The 26,752-nt window shown below is 40.9% G+C and overlaps 1 protein-coding gene across 3 annotated transcripts in view; it reads left to right on the plus strand.

Moving 5' to 3' along the window:
- The window catches only part of pcdh17 (protocadherin 17), a 70,314-nt gene that overhangs the window by 30,831 nt on the left and 12,731 nt on the right, over window positions 1-26,752 (plus strand). For 2 of the 3 annotated variants that reach the window (XM_082527394.1, XM_082527393.1), the window contains exons 3-4: window positions 4,560-4,618; window positions 5,050-5,222. In XM_082527394.1, coding sequence (XP_082383520.1) covers window positions 4,560-4,618; window positions 5,050-5,222 — 232 coding nt within the window. Of the gene's footprint in view, window positions 1-4,559; window positions 4,619-5,049; window positions 5,223-7,647; window positions 7,779-26,752 lie in introns of those variants that run through there. The other variant, XM_082527395.1, reaches the window with a different exon arrangement.

Raw genomic sequence — 26,752 nt, forward strand, 5'->3', positions numbered from 1 at the left:
GGAGACAAAGCCCCTCTGTGCCTCTGGCTGAGGGACTGTCATTATTGCTTCCTTATTCAGGAGTGAAGCTATTTCCTCCTCCACTGCCAGTCTCTGTGGTGTCGAGGGAAGAGCGGCACGTGGAATGCTGTCGAAAAAGGTGGAAGCTTTGTGGCAGAGTTGTAATGCGTAGCACTCGCACAACGTGCTCGTGGAAGGGGGATGCTGCAGATACGCACCCCTCTCTGATGCTGCGAGCGCTGCTTCTTCTGTCTGTGGTGGAGAAACCTGAAACCTGAACTCTAGTGTAAAATAACCTGAGTCTGATATGGTGAAAGGCTCTGCCATCGTTGGTGTATTATGATTGTTTTTATTCTCTCTTGTTCCTTGTTCATTAGACTATGTACACACAGAGCCTGCAGGTCACTCACCATTACCTGTGTGCTTGGTAGTTAAAAAACAAATAAAAAAAATGTATCAAAAAACCTTTAAATTTGCAGTGTTATATCGGACGACCTTCTCTTTGAGATTAGTCACAGAAAGTAACAGTCCAGTGGGGGGTTTTTTTTGTATCACATAGCAAAAAGAGGCCTTTCTTTACACTAAACATCCATTTGCACAAATCACCAGTTTGTTGCTGAAACAATGTTAAAGTAGTATCTAGACTCACACGGGCTAACTGTGGTTGTTGAGTTGTCATTGGTTTACTTGTTTGGACTGGACCCCTTTTAGGTTATTTAGAAGTTAAGTAAGAGCCTTACTTAACTGACGACTGATTGATTGATTGGTTGATTGTCTCTAGGAAGATATTTGGATGTTAAGTTGATCTGATCCCTTGTGCATCTGAGCCAGTTGATTATCATTGCAGTGTAATTATTGTCTCCACCCCTTTCTTAAGATGTTTTTCCCTTTGCTTTTATGCCTTTCGTTTTCAGTTTTTATGGGCGAGGCGTCCACCGTCTGCCTGTTCCTGTCACTTTACCTCCTGGGTAAAGTTAAGATGTTGGTGAAACTTGCACACAATGATCAACTAATTAGCCTTTATTAATCAAGGTTGCATTTGTTGCTTCACAGGAATCACTGCTCCCCTACAGGATTGGTCAGATTTTAGTGAAACGAGATAAGTTTGTTGTGGACATTGCTGTTTGCCAGCCTCCTTGACTTCTCGCTGGATTTTAGTTCTTATTGGTGGGCGCAATAGAGCCAAAAGACAACAAAACCTGTAACTCTGTGTTTGCACTTTGCACATTACAATAACCTCTAAATTGTGATGAGTCATGAACAGAAAGAGCTACTATGTTACTGACGTTCTGTTTTTTTTTTTTGTGTGTGTGTTTTGTTTTCATGTATTTCCAGCTTCCACTGCACAAAAATGATCGGTTCCTTTAATTTTCTCTGTTTTACATGTTTTTTTTTTCTGTATAGCTTTAGCTAATCCGCTCTAAGTTTTCCAGTAGGAATGATGTCACTCAGATACATAGCAACGCATAATAACAGAGGGTTTATCTTTTAGCTTACAGAGAAGGGGTTGAGTAGGAGCCACTCGCACTGCCTGATGTGAAGAAACGCATGTGCTCACAAGCATACACTGAATGAGAATAATGTGTGTTTGTGTGTGCGTGTGTGTTTTCCTGGCAGACAGTAAAGGACAAATGCATGTATCATACCTAACAGGGTAGGTGGAGGGAGGGGGTGTACTCTTGTTCCTGTGAATAAAAGAGAGCAATCCATTGATGTGTGAAAGAGAATCTGCAATTTGTCCTCGTTCACCATTCCTACCTAAGATATCAAATACACACGCAAACACACACATAGGCTGATATGCACAAATATAGCCCCATAGAAATGAAGAGTGCCCCAAAATGCACCAGCATGCCCTGAGAATAGAATAGCACTCCAATATGCTCGTCCCATTTGTCTCAATCGGCCGGCTGTCTGAGCGGTCAGTCTTGGGACCTGAATGGGAATACAGAATAGAGTGCAGCTTTTTACACTTACTCAGCCTCACTGTACTCAGTATCTTTCTGACCTCTGTGGCCTTGCTACATGGAGCAGATACAACGCATCATTCACTTCAAATCGACAACATGCTTTTGCAATTTTCATCCACGCTACCAAACAACCTAACCTCTGATCATATCTGCACAAAGTAGATCGACCCAGAACTACTGAATTCATCTCGCGTTAAATGGGTTCAGTGCTTCTCTGAGCCTTTAAGGTCTAAAACTCATATTTTAGGCCAGTAAATGAGTCAGATTTTTAACCATCATAGGCCAAATATACAGATACTGCAGTTTTGGTCAGTTTAGTTCCACTCAATTTACTTAGATTTTCTTTTTCTTTTTATTCAGATCACTTTCATGAGGTTTCACATTTGGGAAACACGCAGTATGAAACAGTCAGCTGCACTTGTAATGTTAAACTAATTAATTAACTCTTTGATACAGCGTTTAATAATACTACTAGAAATCATAACAGTAAGATAACAGACATGATCCACTTTTTATCACCTTCCCTCAGATTATCCTGTATTCATTGCGGGCGCTGACCGGCTCAGTACAAAGCATCTCGTGCCGGCTATTATCGACCCATTAATTGGAAAGGGGCCCATTGTAGTGAAAGGGTTGGGCAGTACAGACAGGCAGGAAGAGATGGAGCCTTAAGATCAGCCTGGAATAGTTGGCAGGAAACAGGGTCCTATGAAGTGGCTTAATGTGCTTTTTATTGGCTCGTGCGGGGTGGAGCATGTAATTTAGGTGTGAAATGTCTCTTTTCCCTTTTTGATAACAAACCAAACAAAATACCATCGTATTTACCGTGCAATGGGGATGTGCATTTCCATTCATCGTGCTAATCAAAGCAAATTTAATGCTAATGTACAACAGACCGTTGACATTTCAAGGTTTTTTGGTCCATGTGGATGCCAAAAAATAACTTTTTGAGTCTGTTGTAATAATGAAAAAGTAAAAGTTCTGTTCACAAGGATATTATTTGTTTTGTGTGCACAGGTGTGGAAAATAAATTAAACCATATAACCGGCAGGAAAACTATTTTCTGTTAATGTCCTTTCCTCCTGCTCAGTGCTAACAGAGCTGAGTTGATTGAAAAATATGCCCAAGGTTGATACCCTGGTCATAAAAGTACAGAAGGGGCACATCAATATAAAAACTCCCAACTCTCTTTTTCAAAAAAAAGAAAAAAAAAACGCAGGCTGTTATCATTTCAATGCCAAACGATTTCATTCATTCTTCTCCTTACTTCGTGGTCAGATTCCAGTCTTTGACATAATCTGTGGGTGTTTTCTTTTAGTATTGGTTGAAGGCTGAGGCAGAATAAAGTGTTTAGGTAGAGATAAAGGTGCTGGTGAAAGCATGGAAGGTCAAAGAACTGAGGTGGCCCGCCTGACCTTCACACACCCTTTTTCATACCGAGCCACCGCTGCGCACGGATGACATTGAAATACTCTATCGACTGTGAGTCAAGCTGTGCATGTGAAAAACTCTGGCACAAGTAGACATTACTCACTAAACATGACATTTAACCGCCACGAATTCAAGACACAGAGAGTTGTGCACAACACAGGGTAATTATTTGTGTTGCTGTGATGAATACTGCTACAACACTATGAAAGCTATATCTCTCAAAGACATTTGTTTCCGCCATTCCTCCCTACCTGAGCATGACTTGGTTTATATCCTCGCAATAATTTCGCCTAAATATAAGCATATAACTTTCCCTCTCCCTGTGTTTTTGCTGAGAAGTCTATATATCTTGCAAGTTTTTTTCATTTTTTGTAACTTTAGCTATTTCTGGAAATTCTGAAGATTTTCCTTTAACATGATCAAAACCACGACACTGATCTACCCTGTAAAACTTCAAGTCATACAGTGCTTTATCCTGTTTATGCAGTAGGGCTTCTACCAGTATTTCATTATACTGCTATGCTTTATCACAGACGTCATTCTGTTTCTTTGCATCCATGTGCATGTGTTTTAGTTTCCTATCGATTCACGTTAGTAGAAGGCCCCTGTGTGCGATCGGGTTACCCATATGAAATAAAGCACCACAGGCTCCAGCACATGCAAGATGCGCTTCCTCACAAACAATTTATTTTTGTGCACAAAAATAGAAAGGACAAAAAAAAGTGCAGGATATTCTTAGAGTGTCAGCAGATTCCCGTGGAGATGTTGTTAAAGGAACAAGGAGCAAATAGCATTTTAAATTCTGCACAAACAGTCCGACTAGGACTCCAGAACCATATCGGCAATGTTCTCTATTTTCATCGAGACTGTTGTCCTAGCGCTCATTGATTATATGATGTCTGCCAGATTTGATGTTCAGCTCTGTGGTTTACTCTCAAATGGCTAATTAGCCTGCCTTATGTGGTTAATGAAATGCTCAAATCTTGGCCATGTAGGGCTCCCTTTTTTTAATTTTATAGCTTTTATCACCCCTAATCTGTCCTCTGCCTTATTTTTTTATGCATAATTAATCATATGTCACTAGGAATTCTTGTTTCGCAGCAGGACTCATTTCTTTCATGCTTACAACATACTTTTGTCTCTCTCTCTTCTCAACAGACGGACAATTTCCCCACGGAGCCTAATTATATGGGTAGCAGACAACAGTTTGTTCAAAGGTAAGGGTTGAGATCTGTGGCCTTGACTAGACATCAGACCCTTGTTTGTTCGTTTTTTTCAGCTTTATTTTATTCCCCACAAACTACTTTAACATTAACTGCGCTGACAATGAACTGTAGTGAGTAATAAAAGGAAGAAGACGGTCGTGTACATTAAATTAGCTTGAAAGTCGGTCACTAAAAATATTCTGTGTTACTAGAACATTATCACACACAGGATTGGACTCAAAGCAGACAGCAAAGCTTGTGCAGTATTTTTAGAAGCATTTTATTACATCCTAAATCCTTAAATCATTATAATAATGTTCCTTGCTTGGCATTCAAGAATGGTGTCTCTAAACTTCCTTGGAGGGTTAAAAAACACCCACTAAGAAATCCTCCACCACACTCAGCACTCACAGTCCTTTTTTTTTATTTGTTTGTTTGTGTAGTAGTTCAACATTCAAAGACCCTGAGCGAGCAAGCCTCAGAGACAGCGGTCATGGTGACAGCGACCAGGCTGACAGTGACCAGGACACCAACAAAGGCTCCTGCTGTGATATGTCTGCAAAAGAAGCCCTCAAGCTGAAGGCTGCAGGCGTGAAACCACCACCCCTGGAGCAAGGTGAGCCCTTACCGGAAAAAAATGTGATTACACGAGAAATAAAGGAGCGTCGTGCAGGCCAACACACTTGAATAAGGGAAAAAGAAAAAAAGGACTCAATTCGTTTTCTGTGCTCAGCTCAAGTTATTTGTATTAATGGTTGAGCTTTTGACTTGCCTGAGCGCTCCCAATCTGAACTTATACTTGGCTACTTTATTTCCCCTACTTTGTTCTCTGCACTTTTCACATTTAAAGTGCATGGGGGTGTGCGGTTGTATCGGAGGGTGTGAGCGAGTGTGCATTCTATACACGTCCTCAGTTTATCAAAGCAGACAAGCCCATTATGTTTTTATAAGCCCAACTACTTCAGCTTCTCCATTTAGTCCCCTTCCTCGAGCACCCATCTCTGAAACTTTGATAATGTAACATGGAAAATGACTTAGTGAGCGGCAGGCGATGTAGCTTTGTACTGCGGTGATTAAATATGAATAATTATTCTAAGCGCTGCGGGTCGGGCAGATTACACATGACATGTGTAGAACAATAACTCCCCAGATATGAGTTGTTGGGGTCCCTCGCACCCCAGCGACCTCACATGATTCGTGCAGGGTCAGGGGAAGGAAGCAGGAAGTCAAGATCACACACGGGTGTGGTGTAAGGTGATAGGGCGGGAAGGTGAAATTCTCCCTGCGGTTTCAGCCAGTCGTGTACATCGGCGTGCATCATTACCTGCTAGGAAAAACACAGATTCCCACAGAGATACAGATTTCCCAAGTCTGGCTGACAGGATGCGGCAGTACAGTCCTGTATCCTGAACATGGATTCTCAATAATGACGCTATTAATCCAGGGAACAGACGGGCTGTTTTTACTTCTTGCGGAAGGACAATGACAATTTGTGCAACACTCTGTGCTGCAATATGCATGTCTCACTGGATAGCGTTTTTTTTTTTTCCTTTTCACTGGTTTTTAGAATGGGAAAAAAAGCCCACACATGTTGGCAAGAGAAATTGGACAATTAAAAAGCTCCATATGTTTCTCATTTTGAAAATGTTCTCATTTAATTGTCCAAGAGGGAGTAAATGGATCGCATTTCTACACACAAGACACATGACAAAGGGAGACGAGAGAGTTTGGGGCATTAGTCGGCGTGCAAAAGCTGTTGCTGGTGGTGTCGGACGAATGCGTGCTGACCCCGTCGGCCTTTGCGCCAGCTGCAACCCGTCCTTCCGCCCTTCCTGCGTGTTGCTTCGATCAGGAATGTCTTGTTCTCGTACAAAAGATCGCATCAATACGCACATATACGCGCGAAGGCCAGCGGTGCTGGAAGCTCAGTGAAGGGCTATAAACTGCCTGTTCTCGCTCACTTTATTCTCACCCTCTGCTCTGTTTTCAGCCCCGCTCCATGACTTTCGTTACACTTCTCTACCGCTCCTTGTTTGGGGAAATCGATTGATGTGAGATTAGACAGTTAACTGGCTGCAGCTGGCTGTGTTTTGCCAATAACATGCAGGCTTAGCTAGGCCTGTGGGGGAGGGCTGGAGCAGGAGGCCAAACCCTGGTGCTGGAGTGGTAGTGAGAAGTGAGGTGTGGTACACATCGCTCTGGCGGTGTTCCAGCTTGTCTTTATTAACTTGCAAAAATACCAGTTGAATGCTGAAAGGCCTCGCTGTGAGTTAAACCACACCTAAATATTACACGATGCAGTCATGGTCAGTCACTCTTAGTGCTACTGTTGTCTTTATTGGTACTGAATCATTTTATGCCTAATTGATGAGACTTTCTTTTAAAAAAATAACCAAAAATCAAAGAATAAATGCAATAGAGGAAACTCAAACGTGAACTATTAAAAGGGAATATGATGTGGCCACAGTCAGGTTCTGCCTAATATTTAAATAAAACTCTGTGTGTGTGTGTGTGTGTGTGTGTGTGTGTGCGCGCGCACTCTCGTGCTCCACATGGAAGGACGCAGGTCTGTCTATTATCAGATGGGAGAAAAAAAGGAGAAAGAAAAGGGAGATTGTCATTGGTCACTGTCTCTGGGGTCGTATTCCTGCAGGCTTATTTTCTTCAGATCTCAGCACTTAGCATCTCCTTCATAGGTCTCTCTCTCCCTCTCTGCCCCCCTCCTCTCCTTCCCTCGTTCATCCCATCTTAAGTCCTCTGTTTCCCTCTAAGCGTAGCCCTCCCAATTACTCTCTGTAGCTCTCTCTGCTTTCCTGCCAGAACACTGCGGCCTCATTCACTGGCTCCGTATAAACAGAACTACAAGTGCACAAAGCATGTAGTTCAAGTCCCAATCAATTCCCAACCCTGTTTTAGTCATAGCCCCTATACTTGCTAGGTTGTAGCCTACAGCGTATCTACAACTGTGTCTTTGTTTTTTATTTTAATTTCTATTTTTAACATTCTCGTTGGCTTTTTTCCTCCTTTCTCCTCTTTTTCAGTAACTGCCACGAGTAACATACATTAACCTCGTACCGTCCGTGCAATCCATCACCTCCTCTGATGCCCAGTGTTCAGCAGTATCCTGCTAGACAACATCATCTGGACATCTTCGCACCACAGATCACTCTCAAATTGATTAATTAGCTCCGCAAAAGTGGTAGCAATGTATTAATTAAGCTTATATTGAGCTTATAATTAAGCGTATATCAAATGCATTTTTTTGCCAGTTTTAAACGCTGATTAATTGATGCTCCAGCGTGCCTGCTGCAGCAGACATTAATGTGGGCTTGTCTGGCTCTAGCGGAGTGGCTGGCAGCACATCGCTCGCCTCTGTGGAGATGACTGCCACAGTCGCTATCACGAACAGACAGGCGGCAGTGGTGTTGGGAGATGTTACCCACTGATATAGCTGTCCGAGCAAATGGAGAAAGAGAGAGAGAGAGAGCTGATGATTGAGGAAGAGCAGAAAGAATAGAAGGGGCCGGATGCTGTTTAACTGTACCAGCTGACCTATCCTAATTAGCTGCGACTGGATTATGATAATCAAAACGCCTCTTGCCTTGTTTTAAAGAGAGATACTCGAATGTGACAGAAGAGGAGGGGGTGGGGGGCAGGGGGAGGATATGATACTACAAGGACAGTGTGGGTACAGTGAGGGAAGACAGCGAGAGACGTGTTTCTGTGACGGCATGGTAGAAAGTGATGAAATGTACTTTCCTCTGTTATTTGTTGAGGGGTGATAAAAAATCCCCACCCCCACAGCATCCCACAGCTCGTGAATGTCTCAGAATAAGGGGAAATGTCAGACTTTTGTCAATTTTTCGCACGCACACAAACTCCTGGCACAAATATGACTAAACAGTGATGTAAGTGCACGCACAGATCTGCTACATAAATAAATGATGATGCTGTATTTAGCTCTTTGTTTCCAAGATGGTTGTCTTCTCTGTAGGTGTTCAGCAATTTATGGTGATGAGAAGAGAGTGAGTCCTGGGAGCTGGGAGGCGAACAGTTTATATGTATAAATATATATATAATGGGTACATTTTATGAAATTGGATTGCCTCCCTGGTGGATTTTAAACATTTTCCTTGCCTAAAAAGTTGGTAAGGGATCAAGAACGTTACAATTAGAACCCAAGAAATTTGAAGTTGGTCAGCATTGGCTTCAGATTGACTTCATCTTTATTGTCAGTACTCATACTATGTCTTGGTCAAGGTATTTGCTGCTACAGTGGCTTAGTAGGTGGCTAAATGAATGAATGAATGAATGAATGAATGCTTTATTGGCCATATGCAGGTTGCCCCACAGAGGAATAGGACCCCCCCCCCCCCCCGACTTACACACACAACAACAAGACAACACAAGGGAATACAGCTATTCAAATAGACAGTTGAATAGCTAAAAACATACTCTGTTATGTTATGTGAACATAATGTGCATAATGTGGGGAATATCTGCAATTTCAGTATAAAAGTATATAATGAATTCCTTACTTTTATACGTATAGGATATCATAGAGTCCTCACTATGGCCTTGCAACACTTTGGAGATAAAAAATAAAAGAGGGCATGACTTTACATTTTTACATCCGAAACAATCAGGAGGAAATTAAGTCTTTTAAAAGTTATGTTGTTGAATAATAAGCTTTCTCTTCCATTGCACACTGGAAACAAACTAACTATTCAGACTTCAATCCATCTTAAATATTCACCCATCTTCCCCCCGTGGCAGCCTTAATCTTAAGACTCCTGCGTTACTGTATTTTTTCAAAGGGTCTTGATTCCCCACAATTTCCTTCTTTTTTTTTCCTTTTTATTCAGAGCAATTAATTTTGAATCGCGAGTGAACCTTTTGATAAAAGAAAATGCAATTCCAAGATTAATTGACTGGTCAGAAGTCTGATCAGATGCCCTTTTCACACTTGTAGCCATGGCAACCTCTATCCTTCTCACTCTGGCCTTCAATAAACCTTTATCTGACTTGTGGAAAAGGCCGTTCCATTCAGCATCATTCATATTTCATGGACAGATAAATGCAGACACGTTTTTCATAGGGTGGGTAGATGTGTATTACATCTCTAATTTGAATCCTTCTGAAATTGTATTCAGAATGCAGCTCAGTAAGTACACTGTCTGTTCGCTATGTGCACGTACATTATTGATACAAATAGTGAATTTTGGCCAGTAAACGGTGCCTATTGTGCTTAATCATGATCACAGTGTTTATGTCATTTGAAGATATTCATATTTAGCCTTTTTTGTGGCCAACTAATTCTACAAGGAGCAAAAACACTGCACACACATATTACTGAGATATCATTGTTTTCTTGGTTGTATTTGTTAGCGCAAAGTTTTATTATAAATAGTTATGGTGAATTACGGTTTGTCACAGTCTGATGGATGAGTTCATGCCACTCTTTTTTTAAATAATAATTCTTTTGTGGGTTTCCTTTTAGGGATGAATTGTTGCTTAGAATAAAAGTAAAGTTTTCAGTCAAAGTGAGTGAAAGACGGAGCAATCAGAAAGAAAAAAAAAAGTCATAAAAAAAAGTCAAGCTGCTGAAAGACAAGCTGATTGAAGATGCATCCTTCTCCTTGAAACATTTCCGCTGGGCATTGAATCCAAATTGGAGTCTTGATGAAATTACGGCACAGCCAGAACGTGACTCCGATTTATCGGATGAAACTAAAAAGCAACAGCGACGAAGGAGCTGAAAAATGATGACTCAGTATCAGAAAACGTGGTTAATGGTTCACATTCCTATTACTAGATCCTCCATACCTGTGATAGTTCTACACAGTGTAGCCTGCACCTAACTTAACCCCTGCCCAGTACTCTGTTTGTCCTGCATGAGCTGCTCATTAAAAGGTTTAACAGGCAAAGGCAAAAATGAATATTACAATTGGATATACTCACAAAGGGCAGCTGCAATCCTTCTGGCCTGTCAAATAGTGGGCTGCTTAGGTGTGAAGGGTTTGAGCTTTAGAACTCGCTGGTTTTCAAATCTGCTCTTAATATCACAGCTTAATGTGCATCAAATTTTTCTGCAGATTCATCTTCATACCTCTTATAAATCTTAACGTGCAGTTAGAACATTTGTACATAATCAGCTATGACAAATGCAGCATAATAGTTTCAGTACTGTGCAGAAGCACTGAACTTTCTGCACAGTACTGCTACTACTGAGCCTTTCATGTATGTTTCATTTTTTCTGCCTTTTAACTCATTTTCCGTCCAGTTCTTGTATCTGACCTTTCTTTAAAGCAATTACCACCGAGCTATAAATCATTTTGAATAAAAAAAGCACCTAATTCAATGAATGAACTAGTGTTGTGTCTATATAAAATAGACAACTTAGATGGAACCAATTTTAAATTGTATCTTTAGGCACATTGTTACCATCAGCATGTCACAAAAGCACATATTTTCCTCCCATGTCTTTAGCTGAATGAAAAATGCCAGTTTGACAGGCACAAAATAGCATTTGTGAACCAACAAGGTGATTCCCAAAGAGCTATTAGCTGGAAACTTGGCATATCTCAGCGTGGTGTCCAGTGTGTCATAAGAAATTGAGAAAACTGGACCAGTGGAGGATGAAAAAAAAAGTAGTGGAAGGCCTAAAAAATATCTTCCACATTCGATCAGTACCTAAAAACCAGAAGAAACAGGGAAAAAAGTCACCAAGGACCTGACATAGGACCTCAGAGATGCAAATGGCCTTTCACTCGATCCATTTAGTACTGTTTAGTGAAGCCTCATCAGATTGTCTCAGTACAAGTTTGGTAGTCAACAAACCATTCTTAGGAAAACAGAGAGAAAAGGCTGAGGTGTGACAAGTTACACAAGAACTGGACTAAAGTGATGAATCTAAATTAGAAGCCTTTGATTCAAATCATCATATGTTTGTACGATGGAGGTCAGGAGAGATACAGCAGTGACTGTTGGGAGCTGCATTATAGCCAGTGGTGCTGGAGATCTTGTCAAAATTGATGAAATTGCAGATGCAGAAAAGTACCATCAGATTTTGATCCACCATGCAATACCATCTGGAAAGCATCTGATCAGCAACGGCTTCATTTTTAAGCATGGCAGTGATCCCAAACACACTGCAAGTGCAGTAAAAAACATATGTGACTAGAAAAATACACAATTGAACACCATCAGTGATGGACTGGCCTCCCCACAACCAACATTATAGAAACAGTTTGGCTTTTGTAGGCTTTAAGAAGCATGAAGAATACTCCTGAAGACTGATTTTGCATCATATTCTGTATTTCAATGTATGTTTGCACATATATGTGTTTCAGTAAATGAAAATGGAAACGCATATATATATATATATATATATATATATATATATATATATATATATATATAGATAGATAGATAGATAGATAGATAGATAGATAGATAAAGCTAAACTTTAGTGTGCACCCTGAGAGAAGGGGCATTGTTAATATGTTATTCTTCACACGATGTTAAAGTCTTTTTTTCCTGCAGGTTAATGGACAAACATCTGCTGAGAGAGAGGCTTCGTCAGAGACTGTTGTAATTAGTCAGTTTGCAAACATTACTCCAAACAGGTAGCATATGGAGGAGTCATAGTTTCGTGTGATGCCGTCACATCTGTCTTTTTAAACATGATTAATTGAGGCCATCGAGGTATGTTTACACCCAGTGCTTTGTGTCTACACCAGCAGAGACATGCATGTGCATGGTTCTGATGAACTCTTGCAGCGTGAGCGTCTTTTTTATGCCTGTTGGCTCTTTTCGTGAGTAATCAGTAATTTAAAAAATAACAACAACAAAAAAACAAGCAGAGTTTTAGTTTCTCCTTATTAAGTATCTGTCCTGTCTTAGTATCAGACCACTAGAGAATCCATTTATAAGTGTGTAGCATGGCCTTGGGTAGTAGATTAGAAAATCGACCGTCATCTGAAAACAGCAGATGCTCGTGTTTCTTCTTACTGTTTGTGCAAGCCATTGAGAAGCGAGGATTTGTCTTTCATCTTCTCGTGCTCCTCATCTTCTCAGCTTTCTGTGTCCTGTCCCTGACTGGGCTGATAGTCTGATTCATGGCAGCATCACCAACCACTTCCCTTGTGGGGAAAATGAGAACCATCAGCAATCTGGACTTCTCACTCAAAGTCAAATAAGATTTGTGAGTGTTTGTGTGCTCATACACATGTGCCAGATCCTGTGTTCACCCCGTTCTTAGAGGATGTGGCGGTATCGCACAGCAGTGAGGCGATTTGCAGCTAAGCTAGTGGAATCCTGTTGAAAGCCTAAAATCTTGTGGGGTGAAGGGAGGGGAAATATCACAGTCTTAGGATTTCTTCTCTCTCATTACGGGAGATTGAAAGGGATTATTCTATTTTCCTCAATACACAAAGTTTTATTAAATTCCACTGTTATGATTGCAGTTCACGAAGGGTAATGTCCGTTCTTGTGTCCTTCCTCTCGAGCTGCAGCTGATGAGCTTGGCTGCAGGAGTGCGAGTTCCACCTCTAAACCTGGGCCCGACTGCATGGCGCATCACCCCCTGATCCTCATTCAGCTAGTGAAGCCTCTCTCAAGCACTGTGGCACCACAGTGTTGGAGAGGATTGATGAATATCTCAGACTCTTACCACTCGGGCCGTAAATCTCTGACATTATCCCTTTCCCCTGGTAGCCGCAATGAATAATTACGGCATGTTTATGGAAGCAGTGAGTAAAAATATGTCTTATTTCATTCTAAGCACCATTATAACCTCTCGACATAGCATGATTGGACTTCTGATCTTAAAAACTCTGCAGGAAAAAAAGAAAAGAAAAGAAAAACAACACAGGGAATGCGTTTCTCCCGCTGAACCTGAATGCTTACAGGTGCCCCGGCCCCTCTCTCCTCGCACCGCTGTGTAATGAGAACATGACAGGGCATTAATCCAAGTGTGTGCCCGCTCATAATACATCGAGAGGACACACAAAGCCGTTAAACACTGTGAGAATGTTACTGGAAGCTTGATGAAAAAAATGTAGGTGCCCTAAGTATAGGGATTAGAGTCATGGAGATTTAAACATAATCACACTTCAACCATATTGTTAGGGCTTCATCCACTGTCAGGCCAACTGCAAAACCTCAGGGACGATACCGAGTATTAAAACACTCTGTAACATTCAACTGTTAACCCAGAACTGCTTCTATCTTCTTTGTTTTGTATCAGACGCCACACCTGGCAGATGAATTTGTATGCGTTTGTTTTACTGCCTCATTTGAGCGTAATAGAGCTCAGAAAGCTGGGCTGGGCGGTTTGAATAGTTTGCATGTTTCATATTTACAGTTTATACACGCACACAGTCTTGCTTGCTGTAAACACACTAGTAGCTCATATCATCATCGTCGTGTTCATCATCCAGGGAGCGTAGGCTTTCATTCTGCAAACGTAACAAAAAAATAACTGCCACACGTGTTTGCGCTCTACACACCATCACTCACCCTGCGTGCGTGCACGAGAGAGAGAGACACAATCCAGTTATTTATCAGTTCCATCATCGTGACAGACGTGTCTCCTCTCCTAGTTGTTCTCGTTGTAATCACATGAACAACAACCTTGTAGATGTAGTGTCTGTACTGTAAATTAAATTAACATTGTGTGCCTGAGCCCCATGGCTGTGCAGCTCTTTTCTTTTTTCTTTTTTTTTTCCAGGCGATAACCTCTCCCTGGAAATTAAATTTGCGATTACAACAAACACAATTAGGGTATTATCTTTTCTAACTTTTGATTCAAAGATATTTTAAGATAGAAGATCTCGCACGCTAAATTCCCGGGGTTCTGGGGTTTTTTCAGCTCCTGGGTGGCACGTGGAGTATTCGTTTAGCGAAAAACATCCGACAGGCTTAAACGGTTATTCGGAAGTGGTGTGTGTCTGTTAGATGCACAGACTGAAGGGCAGCAATAACTCCTGTCACCCTGGTTTGCAAAAGGCTGATTTAGTGGGTTTTAGAGCGGGCAGTGTATTACAGTCAGACCGTCCTTGTGGCTTTCTTTTTCTGCATTAAAAACAAAATCATCGATCATTGTGTGACACTGAATTGTGGGCTGCAAAATGATCATTTTTTCCCTCCACACCCCCAACTATCCAAAAGTTAAACAAAAGAACAGTTACGAGGCAAGTTTGTTGTCACAGCGCCACTCTTGGAGTATGTGCTGCAGAGCAGCAGCAGAATTGTTCCAGTATCTGCTCTCAGTGGGTGAAACATGTTGTCCAGCACAGCAGTAGGGAGGATACTACGGAGCAGATTATAATGATACAGAACATCGTCACTCCCTGGACCAGAGCCACTCCGCGGCCATCTGTCCTCTTTCCATGGACAGCCGGGCATTTGTGCTTTTGTGTGTGTGTGCGTGTGTGTGTGTTAGAGAGTTTCCGATGTAATTCTAGACATTAACCAAGCTCTTTTACATATGCTTTGATAGCCTCTGCTTCCCCCCTATCATTTTTCAGCCGTATACATGACCATTCTCATCTCTCTCTCTCTCTCAGCGCTCTCTCGCGTACACCTCTGGGTTTCCAGTTTTGAGGCACGCTAGGGTTTTACAAAGTAAAAATATCTAACTTGTACTGTTAATGAGCAAGGCGCTGCTTGTTTTGCTGCTCTTCAAATCATTATACATTAGATTCAAATGGAAATTAATTAACTGACTAATTGACGGTTGTCATTCTTTGCAGTGCTTACAGGCAAAAGATGAGTTTGTTAGTGGGGGAAAAACAGTCCTTGAAGGTTTACTGCTGTTGCAGATATCTGTTGCTATCTTGGCACTCAGAGCAGTGCTGGCCTCGGGAGTTTTTGCCTTTTTGTTTTTGTGGTAATTTATGACCTACTTCCACTTTGGAAACATTTTTACACCGGTGAAATATCCAGATTTGATTTGATTTATTTTTTATTTTTTGAGGCCAAAGTTAAATCTTTTATATGCCATCTTACAATAGCTTCCTTTAACTCTTTCCAAGTCAGCAAGCACCTGCAAAGAAGAAAAAAACAAACAAACAGTTATTTATGAAAGTAAATCTGACCTTACCTGTCATTAAAGAAAGCTCCTAGACTTCAGGAACATCCTGTATAACTAGTATTAACCCTACATGCTGTTACCTGCCAGCCGTTATGCTCTTAAATGCACTGCACACGAACTTAATGATAGGGCTTAATATAATTTCTACTGTGCTGTTCCTTTGCTATGGACAACACGAGGTGAAAGTAAAAACTCGCTCTCTGCAGCTGCGGCATGGCCAGGCAGTGAGTCGCAAACACCAAATGAAAAGCAGTTGTTTGCACGGAGATAATGATAATGTCCAGAGCTGTTATAAAAAAATACAGTTGAAGGCCTCAGCGGAGTACAGTGGAACCCCGACTTAAAAAAGTAATTTGTTCCCGAGGGTCTTTCGTAAGTCGAAAATTTTCGCAAGTCAAAGCACCCATCGCGCCTTTTGAGTGAACGATAGGCTATAAGCTAATTGCTGACTGCAACAACAGCGAAGCGCAAGTCACATGATTCGAAAGGTATTGTGGGCATTCTGGGCTCAGCCAATCAGAGCCAGCGGATTTCGTTACGCGGGCATTTTGCCGTAACACGTAGGGCTGTGCGATATGACCAAAATCTCATATCCCTATATAAGAATTCTATCGTCCCGATAACGATATAAATCACAAAAATTGAACATTTTCTGTAAATTCTGTGAATCTCGGGCAGCTCGACTTGAGTGAAGTGTTTCCAGCTGCGCGTCGTGTACCTGGAGTCGAGTTTTTTAACCGATGCATGAAACTATACATTTTTAGACATAAGTTGTAACGGCCGCCGTTTTCTTTGTATTTATTACACGGCGTGCTGCGGGGAAAAGCCTGTTCTAACGTTTGAGTCTAAGGTTTATTCTTTTAGCACCTGACGGCTTTTTTACTTCTCATCCGTAAACAATCTGCTCTTTCACGTGATTCAGTTTATTTTGAAAAGTCTCAACAGGATTTTGAGCTTTATTGTGAAAGGTTTACGTGGAATATAAACAAGCGGACACGCAAAGGTGTTACCGTTGCTGTTGCTAACGACAACGCATAAAAACAGGCGCTTGTCCGTCCGTAGTGTGGTTATATTACATATAAGAGAAAGAGAGAACTTTAAGAAATGAATATAGCCACTACAGTGACCATCAGAACGATGAAAAAATATTGCCGTAAACAGTTTATTTTGCGACACCACGAAACAAACGCTAAACGTAAAATGAAACGATAGATGTTTTTATATCGTCATCCGATATATATTGTTTTATCAAACAGCCCTAGTAACACGGGCAGAAATATTGCCGTTAAGTGCCTTCGTAACTTTAATTTTTTGTTAAATGGGGTATTTGTAAGTCGGGGTTCCACTGTATATGTGAGTAGAATATGATAGTGAGTGACAAAGTGAAGGTTATGTTTTTACCTATCAGACTGCTTAAAAAGAATACTGATTTGATTAAACTCCCACCTCCAGCGAGCGTGATCGCTTTCAAATCACGAGAAGCTAAAGAGCCGAGAGGATAAAGGCTATAAAATTTGAGACACATTACAAAGGTCACAGGAAGTGACATGTGACAGTTCATGTTTTAGTTTTTACGATCATATAATTGTATTTACATGCTGTGTTTTTGCACTTTTTTTTTTGTCTTCAGTAAAATACTAGAAATTGGAAGTTGTGCCTTTGACAGCAAGAGTTGCCTGTTCTGGGTACAGTTCGTATTTTTAATGGGCTGAGGATTATTCTATGCTTTACTTTAGCCCAACTTTATGCTATGGCTTTAAATGAAGCACATATAACATCTGCCTTCGTTACAGAGTGACTGACGGAAAGACACAGCTTTTACCTTTAAGCGGGGCCGTGTTACATATGTCAGATTCACACCTCTAGACAGTTCACACAAGTAGAGATGCCCGTTCTCTTGTCAGCTTTAACAATATCGTGGGAGGTAAAGCTATTGGTTGCAGAGATCTTTCTTTTTTTCCACATGACTTTGTTTCTGATCTCACCATCCTGCTATCTCTTAATGAATTCTTGTCTCATTTAAGGCAGAAGCTCCGGTGCTGGATTCGGAGACTGCAGATATTGGTGCATTTTTTTTTCTTCTGCAGTGATATCTGCTTTTACTGACAATAATAGTCTGAACACTGAATCCCTCGTTTCTAACAGGTGCATAGTTTATTTGAGGTTCCAGGTCTGAGTTGGTGTATGTTTTGCATGTTTCATGTCCTCTGAAACGTAAACATTACACCGGATATCTTTTCTTCTGAAAGTATTTAACTTAAAAACACAGACCCGGCTTAAAGAGGGCATCTCAACATGATGTTATAATACCAGTGGTTTTGTGCGTGTGCGATTTAATTGGGTGGTCACAATCAGTTGACTAAAATGTTTTGTGAGATTTGGATGCCACAATGCTGTATAGTTGGACTTGTATTGTGCTCAGTTATACAATATTGAGTGAAGTACCAATATAAATTATAAAAACAACAAACGACAGATTGTTTGATCAATTCTGTGCAGTCGGCTACAAAGTGGGCGAATTACTCCGCTTTGATTATGTGAAAATTCCTGCAGTGAATTCTGCACATCTTCCTCTGAATCACTGAGATGCGAGTGCGAGTGCCCCTCTGTCTGGGCTATTTTCTTGGCTGATGTAAATGAATATCTGTGGTGCCCTGGGGCATTGTTTCCCCATGTTACACAGCATCAGGAACCAGGGAGATAAATGGGCTTGGCCTGTCCAAGGCATCGGGACTTCTTCTCTGCTCAACCATAACTAGTAATGTCCTTTCATCCTCTGCCTGCAGTGCTATAGATAATGCAGTATTTGAAGAAGAGGAAATGCTAAAACAAAGAGACGAGATGTGGTTTATGTGATGGCAGTGGATGGGATAATCAAAAATGTCAGAGGAGAAGCAAATGTGATATAATATAGAGAAATAGCAGTGGGGTTTGAATGCATGAAATATATATATAGACAAATATAAATGGATTAAAATATAGGAAATCTAAGAAACAGTTGCCGAAAAGGAAGGAAGAATATCTCAGGCAGTTGTAAATAATCAGAGGATGAGAAAATCTCATGGGTGGTTGGATGGAAAGATGGATGAAGAGGGGCGGGACAGCAGGCAGGCTCCATGGGAGATTGGCTTAAGTAGCATGGTGCCTGGCTCCCCTGCAGTCACTGAGCCTCAAGTTCAAATTCAAAAGAAAGAAAACCTGTCAAAGCAAACACATGCCCTTCTAACACACGCCTAAACCCAATCACATGCACACAAAATCAGGAAGTTCTTTGGTGTCACTGCAGCAGCATAAAAAGAAAGAGCCCTGATAAATGTGGGATGAACCATTTGTAACATAAATGTAACTTTGTGCTGTTTGCCCTAGTAGCCGCAAGAATTTCATCAAACATCTTTTTCACATGCTTGATGGCGCACTATAGCTTTCCCTTACCGAAGGAGATCGAGAGCATGTGTATATGTGTCTCTTTGCGAGCATGTGAGGATGGCGACTGGGAGTGTTTTTCTCCGATAACCTCAGTTTGTTACTTTTTGATCCTGCTAAATTAAGATAAGGGGCTTGGTTAATTAAACTGTCACATGGCAATACCTTGAGGAATTGCCAGGCCAACACAGATTTAATTGGGTGGCTGCAAATGTCCCCGCGTTGCCTCTCTTTTTCGCGAAGCAGCCCCACAGATGGGGAGAAACACCCTCATGGCTACTGGCAAAAGACTCACGAATGACAGACATGAACATTTTAATAAAGAGGGGTGGAGCCAACGAAAGGTTGATCTGATTACTAATGTGCTACTGTAAATGCTGTTCCCATAGCTTCCTGCTTTACAGGGTTAACGCTAGGTTAGACTTAACGGGACAGATTTTAATTGCTGCTTGAGTATGCGCGAGTGAGATTTGTGTAATTCTTCTGTACATTGCAGGCGTCTCCTAAGTGCATTAGCTGCAAGGGTCTTCAAAGCCCGGTGGACAATGTCAGCAAGCTTAAGATGCATCTGGAATCACCAGCAGCCAATTAACAAGCTGACCTCACCTTCCCACCTCAAACCACAACAAAGATCTATTATGGAGATTTGGAAGGCTTGCAGTGTAAACAACTAAGTGCGATGGATCTTCCTACAGTGCTTATGGGTGTTTGCATACATGTGCTTCATTGAAATTCAGAGCCACAGTGAGGTAGATGGATTGATGTTTTGCTGATGTGTAGGTTTTTCTGTAACAGGTTTAAAGAAAGCATTTGATCAAAGCACATATCCCCCAGATCCATTCAAGTTTTGCTTTTACTTTAGGAAGCTAAAAGTATTTACCAGAGTGTCCTATCACGCATAAACACTCAATGTTACTCATTTTAAAGGGAAGTGGCAGCAATTTGCGGACACACAATGAATGACGTTAATTGAAATGTTTTAATCTGATGCCGTTTTTAGAAAATCAGCACCGCTGAGATTAGTGTAGGCTCTTTAGCGGCGTTGTGGGGTTAGTGTTGCTGGAGGACATTTCCTTGATAGCGTAGCGCCCATTCAGTGGCGATGTTTTGAAAACAGTTGTCCATCTGCCCCTAGAGGTGATCAAAATCTGCCTTGATTAACAAGTGGGAAATCTCGGTAATGGTCCCTTGTGCTGACTCTCATCCCCTCCCAAGTGGGGATCAAAGAGGATGAAGTTTTGAGCCCAGGGATAATCTAGTTCCCTAGATTGTGATAATGCTGCTCGGGATGATCGTGTGGATCAGAGCGGGTTGGGGCGTGCTCGTGCCTGTGGGTTTTATGCTTGCATGTACTTGTGCGCCAATGTGTTGGTGCTTAAAAGAGAAGAGGCAGACAATAGCAGAGTGAGCCACTGGAATAGTACACATAGCCTGATGGAAAATAGGATGTTGCTGTATCTAGGCAACCACATCAGAATTCAAGACATATCAAACAACAGGTGATCGCCACCATCTTCCTTTTTAATTTTAGGCGGATTAATTGTGATCAGATATTAATTGATGGTTTGCAACAATGCAGCTGTTTACAAACAAATTGCAGTTTGACATATTTAGACAGGCAGACATACGTGGGTACTGCTCTTTGATACAGCACCTACAGATGAAGGTGAAGGACGTGTACTCATGAGACTACAAGGACGGTTATCATTTTTTCATTTATTCCACAAAGTTTCAATAGATGATGTGTTACTATGTGGATACAATTAATAGATCCTTTTCGAAGAAATTACCCCTTTAAAACATTTTTCACAAGTCTCTACAAGTCTCTGACATTGACTGTGCTTCACTTGTGAGATGTTAGCAGGTGCTGCCTCTTCAAAAGCATTTAATTAGAATTGATAACTTGGCCATTCATAGCCAGCTTACGATTCAACAAAGGATGACCCCGGGTTAAATTTAGCACTCATAACATAATTTCTAGTTGAATCAAATGACTGCAAGTTTTAAAAGTCTGTGACACTGCCTGTGCAAAGATTCAGAGTTGGTTTAAAGCGGCTCAATTTTGACAAAAAACTATTGTGATCAGTATCTTCATCTTGATTTTTTCACATGATTATTCATTTACCTAACAAGCAATATGGGGTTACTAAACTTTAAAGTATGCATTTTCATGTGCTTCATTTCCTCCTAACTTTTAACTTAACTGAAGTGCACGAATGAAAAAGAAAAGGTTCACGTTATATCGAGTTTAACACCTGCCAAGCACTCATTGCCCCCTGCAACTATCTTTGATTCATCTGTCCAGAACACATTATTGTAAAAACGCCTGGTTTGCATTATTCCAATCTGTAATTTAGCTCTAATGGGTTTTTTTGGCCAACAAAGGCCATTTTTGTGGCACATGTCCCAAATACATCAGATTTGCCAAATTTTGTTCTGACTTTAGACTTGTGTGCCTTGACATCATCGACTAAAAGAGTTAGCAGCAGATCCAATCGTTTGAATTTTGAGGGATTCTTATGAGCTTCTTGGATCGTCACATGGTCTTGGAGTTTCAGCGTCTCTCCAGTAGAGCTGAATAACAAAGTCTTAGCTGTGCTTTGGCTGGTTGGTTGGTTTGTTGGTCTTGTTGAATTTGGAGAGGGGACCAATACCGGATCAGATTGGCAGATATTTGAAATCTTAAGGATCACAAACTTTTGAAGATCTTAGTGATTATTTGAAGTGTTTGGGATTAGACTGGATGACTGAATCGTCATCAGGTTCTCTGGCTATTCTAGTTACGACTGCAGCAAGTTCAGTATTTAAACCGATTTAGCAAAAAACAGATTTTAATTTGAAATGATGGAAAGCTGCTAGTGCTAGCAAACACTCACTTTGCAAACCAATCTGTTGTTGTGTGAAGCTTTAAATTGTGCTCAATTTTATTTTGAGTTTTCGGAGTGTTTTCTCAGTTTTACATTCGATTTTTTTTTCTTTTCCTTTCTTAGGAAATAAGTTGGCAGGAAAATCACTAAAACAGAGAGCTCTTCTTCTTCTGCCACGATGGCACCACATGCTTTAAACCAAAAGAGATTTAAAGCACCGAGGCTGTATCTGTCAGATCCTAAGGAGCTATTTATTAGTTGCCCTAATATGAAACACATAATTGTAATCTTTATGGCTTTAAAGGTATCCAAAATTTATATCAATTAATTTTTAACAATTTATTTAAATAATGAAGATGGTGCCATTTGCTCAGGAGCATCACTGTTATTTCTTGCCATTGTTTTAAAAAAGTTGCAGTGTTTGGTTGTTCAAGTCTGTTGAAAAATTCAACAGTTTATGAGATGTTATGTTCATCCAGTGCACCTCTTTTGGTAGAAAAAACCCCCAACATTTGCAGTGTGAAACAGCAACAAACTGGGACTTTGTTTATGAGTTTGTTTGGTTTTTTTGCATTTCTTTGCGACTTACAGTTTGCAAAATGACAGTAAGCTTAAGCTCTGCTGAATCTCATTTAGGTCTTAACTTCCCTGTTGTTCTGCATGGTCTCCTCCCACCCTGATCTGTGTCTGGTGTTGGCGTCCAGCTGTTCCATCAGCACGACAAGTGGTTCAGGAAACTCCCTCATTGTTCACTGACCAATCGCAAACACACCAGAATGCTGTCAACGAGCATTTTCCACCCAGTGGTTTGCATTTGCCTGCACCTGTGGTTTCGGCCCAGAGGGCATGGGATGCATGAAGGGGGTGGGGGGCAAAAAAGGAAGAGGCTGGGCACTGGCGTGGAAAGGAAGTCAGATTTCGGATTAGACTGTCTTTCTGTCTGTCGAGATTAAACGTAATAGATTCATTCTGAGTTTCCCTCTTTTTGTTATGTTTTCCTCAAAATGGATCAGAGGCCAGCTAAGCCTTATTACCCACCCGTATTTGCATTTTCGCAATTTGCATGAACTCATTGGAGCTCGGAGGCAACTTACGGTTGTGTGTGCACATGTGCAGGCATGCGTGCGTTCCTGGCATGTGCTTTGTACTTTGACAAGCAAAATAAAGAACTAGTCCAAACAATCTAATAAACGTGGCCGCATTCCCTGGGTTCTTGGCCCCAAATCACCTGGAAATACAAAGCGTTTATTTTCCAACATTTACTGGAATGTTAAGAAATTACATTCACCGCCCCTCGCTGACTTATCACATGTTGTTACACTGTATCACACTGCAGCTGAGAGCCTACTGAGGAGAGTTACTAGGATAGATGCTCAGTCTGCACTGCAGTGCTTTGCTAGCCTGGGTTGTGAATCTTATCAGGCAGAGTTGTGGTAGTGGATTGTGTGTGTGTGTGTGTGTGTGTGTGTGTGTGTGTGTGTGTGTGTGTGTGTGTGTGTGTGTGTGTGTGTTTGTTTGTGAGTTTGTGTGCCTGCGTGTGTGTGTCCAGGCCCCTCTGGAGTCCATTAATCCCAAATCTAACAGACTTACTGCAGAGGCAGCCTTTGATGTGTGCTGAATCCCTCTCTGGAATATTGGATGCTGCTTCCATAATACCCACTTCCCTCTCTCTTGTCAGGAATACATTGTTTTGTTTTTCCCCCCACGACGCTGATATTGTCCGGCAGGACAGGTGGCTGCTGTGTTATGAGTTTGTTTACAATTCAGGTGTGTTTTTAGTGGTTCTGTGATCTGTAATTTTACATCTCTGAGCTCCTTTAATCCCATTCTTATCTTGTGTAAGCCTTCTAATCTTTGACCCTAATCTTAAAGCGTCACATAGAATGGGGCAGTGCAGATTGACAAGAGTTGTTTTTCTCACCTTCAAATTCAATGCATACATTTGTCAGCGAGAGCTGGGGTCCTCCAGCCTTGGGGTTTTCTGTCTTATGAGTTGAGTCTGAAAGGTATTTATTGTTATATATTTCTATTTATTTGTGTTTTATTGCAGTGGCCGGGACTTGAACCCAGCCTATTTTAAAGCCTCGCGCTTATAACCCTCTAGTCTCAGGCGTGAAACAGATGGAGAGGCAAAGAAAGTATAAATTAGATAGTGAGATGGAAAACACATTTCTATTTGAAATGATTATCCTCCCCGACGGCTATACTAATAGACTGTTATTGCATTTCCGTCAGTTTCTTTTAATCTAATCATGCTTATAAACAGATGAGTGAGAGTGTTAGTGTTTGCGTATATTCATCCATACAGAGACATAAGCAACCAGTGTCTAGACGGCAAACACCAATTTGGCTGGCGCATGGAGGAACATCAATGCTAAAGCAATGCTGCTGAAACACTAGGCATGTTCTTCTGCATGGAGAGGAGATTGCAGTGACAGACAGAGAGCGATAGGAGGAGGAGGAGGTGGCGCAGCAGAAATAGAGAGGCTGGCAGAGCTCGCTGTTGCTAATACATCCAAAGTGTGTCAGTTAGCTCTCTAAATGTGTTAGGCCCCAGAGCTGAGAAAGCCAACACCATCGACTCAACCTACCACACTTCACCTTTCCACTTAGCCTCTGTTCAACACCCGCCAATATCCTTGGAGGGGGTGGGTGGGGTGGGATGGTTGGGGGTGTGGGGGTTTTTCCAGTGCTGCTCATTGGCACGACTGATCAGATGACTCGGTGCTAAAGTGTACAGTTTTCCTATTATACATATTAGTCTCATGAGTACACGTCCTGAAGTGCTGAATTTAGAGAAGGTAGGTGGTATGCAGCGTGGCAGGTAGCTTTACAGTTGGTGTGCTTTCACACTTACTTCCCTCCTTTGGCAGCTTCGCTCCAGTGTTCAGCAGGCAGTCGGGGTGTGGGTGATCCCATTTTATGACAGTAAGTCATCATACTATTTTTTATATGACAGATCATGCACACAGAAGAAGTCATTTTAACTTGAATATATGCCATTTATTGTGTAGCTAGTATTAACTTGTGCCATAATATTTAAAAATACATGTAAATGGTGTACATTCCTGTAAAGAAATTACATATATATATATATGTATATGTATATATATATATATATATATATATATATATATATGTAGTGCATATATATATATATAGTGCATATATATTGTGCATGATCTCATATTCTCGTGTTGCTGTTCTTCCTACGCCATCATAGTAATGTTAGTTAAGCATCAACATCGCAAATGACCAATGATGTTGTTAACCAGGAAGTTATCAAAAGCAAACCCAGCATTTACTGCATTTTATTAATGAATAAAGCAAAAGCTTAAAGTGTGCATCATTTCTTCTAAAAGATTTCTTATATAAATGAGGGCCTTTTTCTCTATGACATCAGAACAACATGACTAATGTTGGTCCTGAACCAACATTATTATGATGATGCAGGAACAACAACGACAACACGGCGATATCAGATACTCCGTATGATGTAACAGCTGATCCATCCCTTATTTATTTCATCATTTACTCCAACATTTTTGCACTCTGGACCTTTGCGCATATAAATAGACAATAACAATATGTAGAGCATATGTCACGCTGATACTGTCCGTATCCGGAGGCAAGTTCCCTGTATGTGTGCGCGTACTTTGCCAGTAAAGCCGATTCTGATTAAAGGAATTGTGATTACACTCGATTAATGTAGACAGACTGACTTTCTGTGCTCCAGTGAGTCAAAGTGGAAGAAAAATGAAAATATTATGCACACTCTAACAAGCAGGCTTGGTCTGTCAGATTAGTCTGTTTGAAAACATCTGAGTGGTGTCATGTCAGGTACGTGATTAAATTCACAATTATTATTTTTTTTTTTTTTGTGGGGGGATTTTCACCCAGGGGATGCTTTTAGTTCAGCCGAAGTAATGTAACAGAAATACACATTTTTAAAAGTGTCACTAAGAAATGCGAAATGCTCTGGTTGGTTGGTTTTTCAATTCTGTAGAATTTAGTCTGAGAAAAACGAATGTCATAGCAAATCACAAGGGTTTGTCCTCCATCGTCATCTAGTAATATTTAAGGCTTCTTGCAAAAATTACGATTAAAAAAATTGTGATTTGCAACACCGATACTGATACTTGGTAATTGAAAAATCTGATAGATTGCACAAGATTTTCTTCTTTCACACACATTAAACAAATTTCCAAAATATTTATCAAGTATAATTATTTATGAGTTCTTGCTATGACAACATAACAATGCGGTTCAGCTAATATATAATATGTATTGCTGATATTATTGATCAGGCTCTGCTGTTTTACTTGCTAAGGAAACAGTATTGCTAGTAGCAACAACCTGTCGAATATCCACAAGGCTTGCAGAATTTTCCATTTGCCCTTCTTTTGTATGATAATGCATTTTATCTCAGACTTCGGTTGCAAAGCAGAATAGTGCTATCATTTGATATGAGGGAGAACCATGTCCTAATGCAATAGTAAGGTTAGTACTATTCTGCTTTATGCTGTGTGTGTAAGTGTTGTATTACAGTGATGGTTCTGTGGAGACAGAGCGTCAGAAGCACTTTCCCTAATCCTGCTAAAGCAGCACACATGGGAATGATTACTTGCACAAAGCCATGACACTCTGAGTTGTTCAAATCCTTTTGTTCAAAAGAGAGCGACAAACAGAGGGGCAGACAGAGAGCGGGAGACAATAAAAGAAAGTGATTTAATTCAGTAAATGTGACATCATTTTATG

The sequence above is a fragment of the Aulonocara stuartgranti genome (genome assembly GCF_965226115.1).
Source record: "Aulonocara stuartgranti genome assembly, chromosome: 1".
Taxonomy (NCBI): domain Eukaryota; kingdom Metazoa; phylum Chordata; class Actinopteri; order Cichliformes; family Cichlidae; genus Aulonocara; species Aulonocara stuartgranti.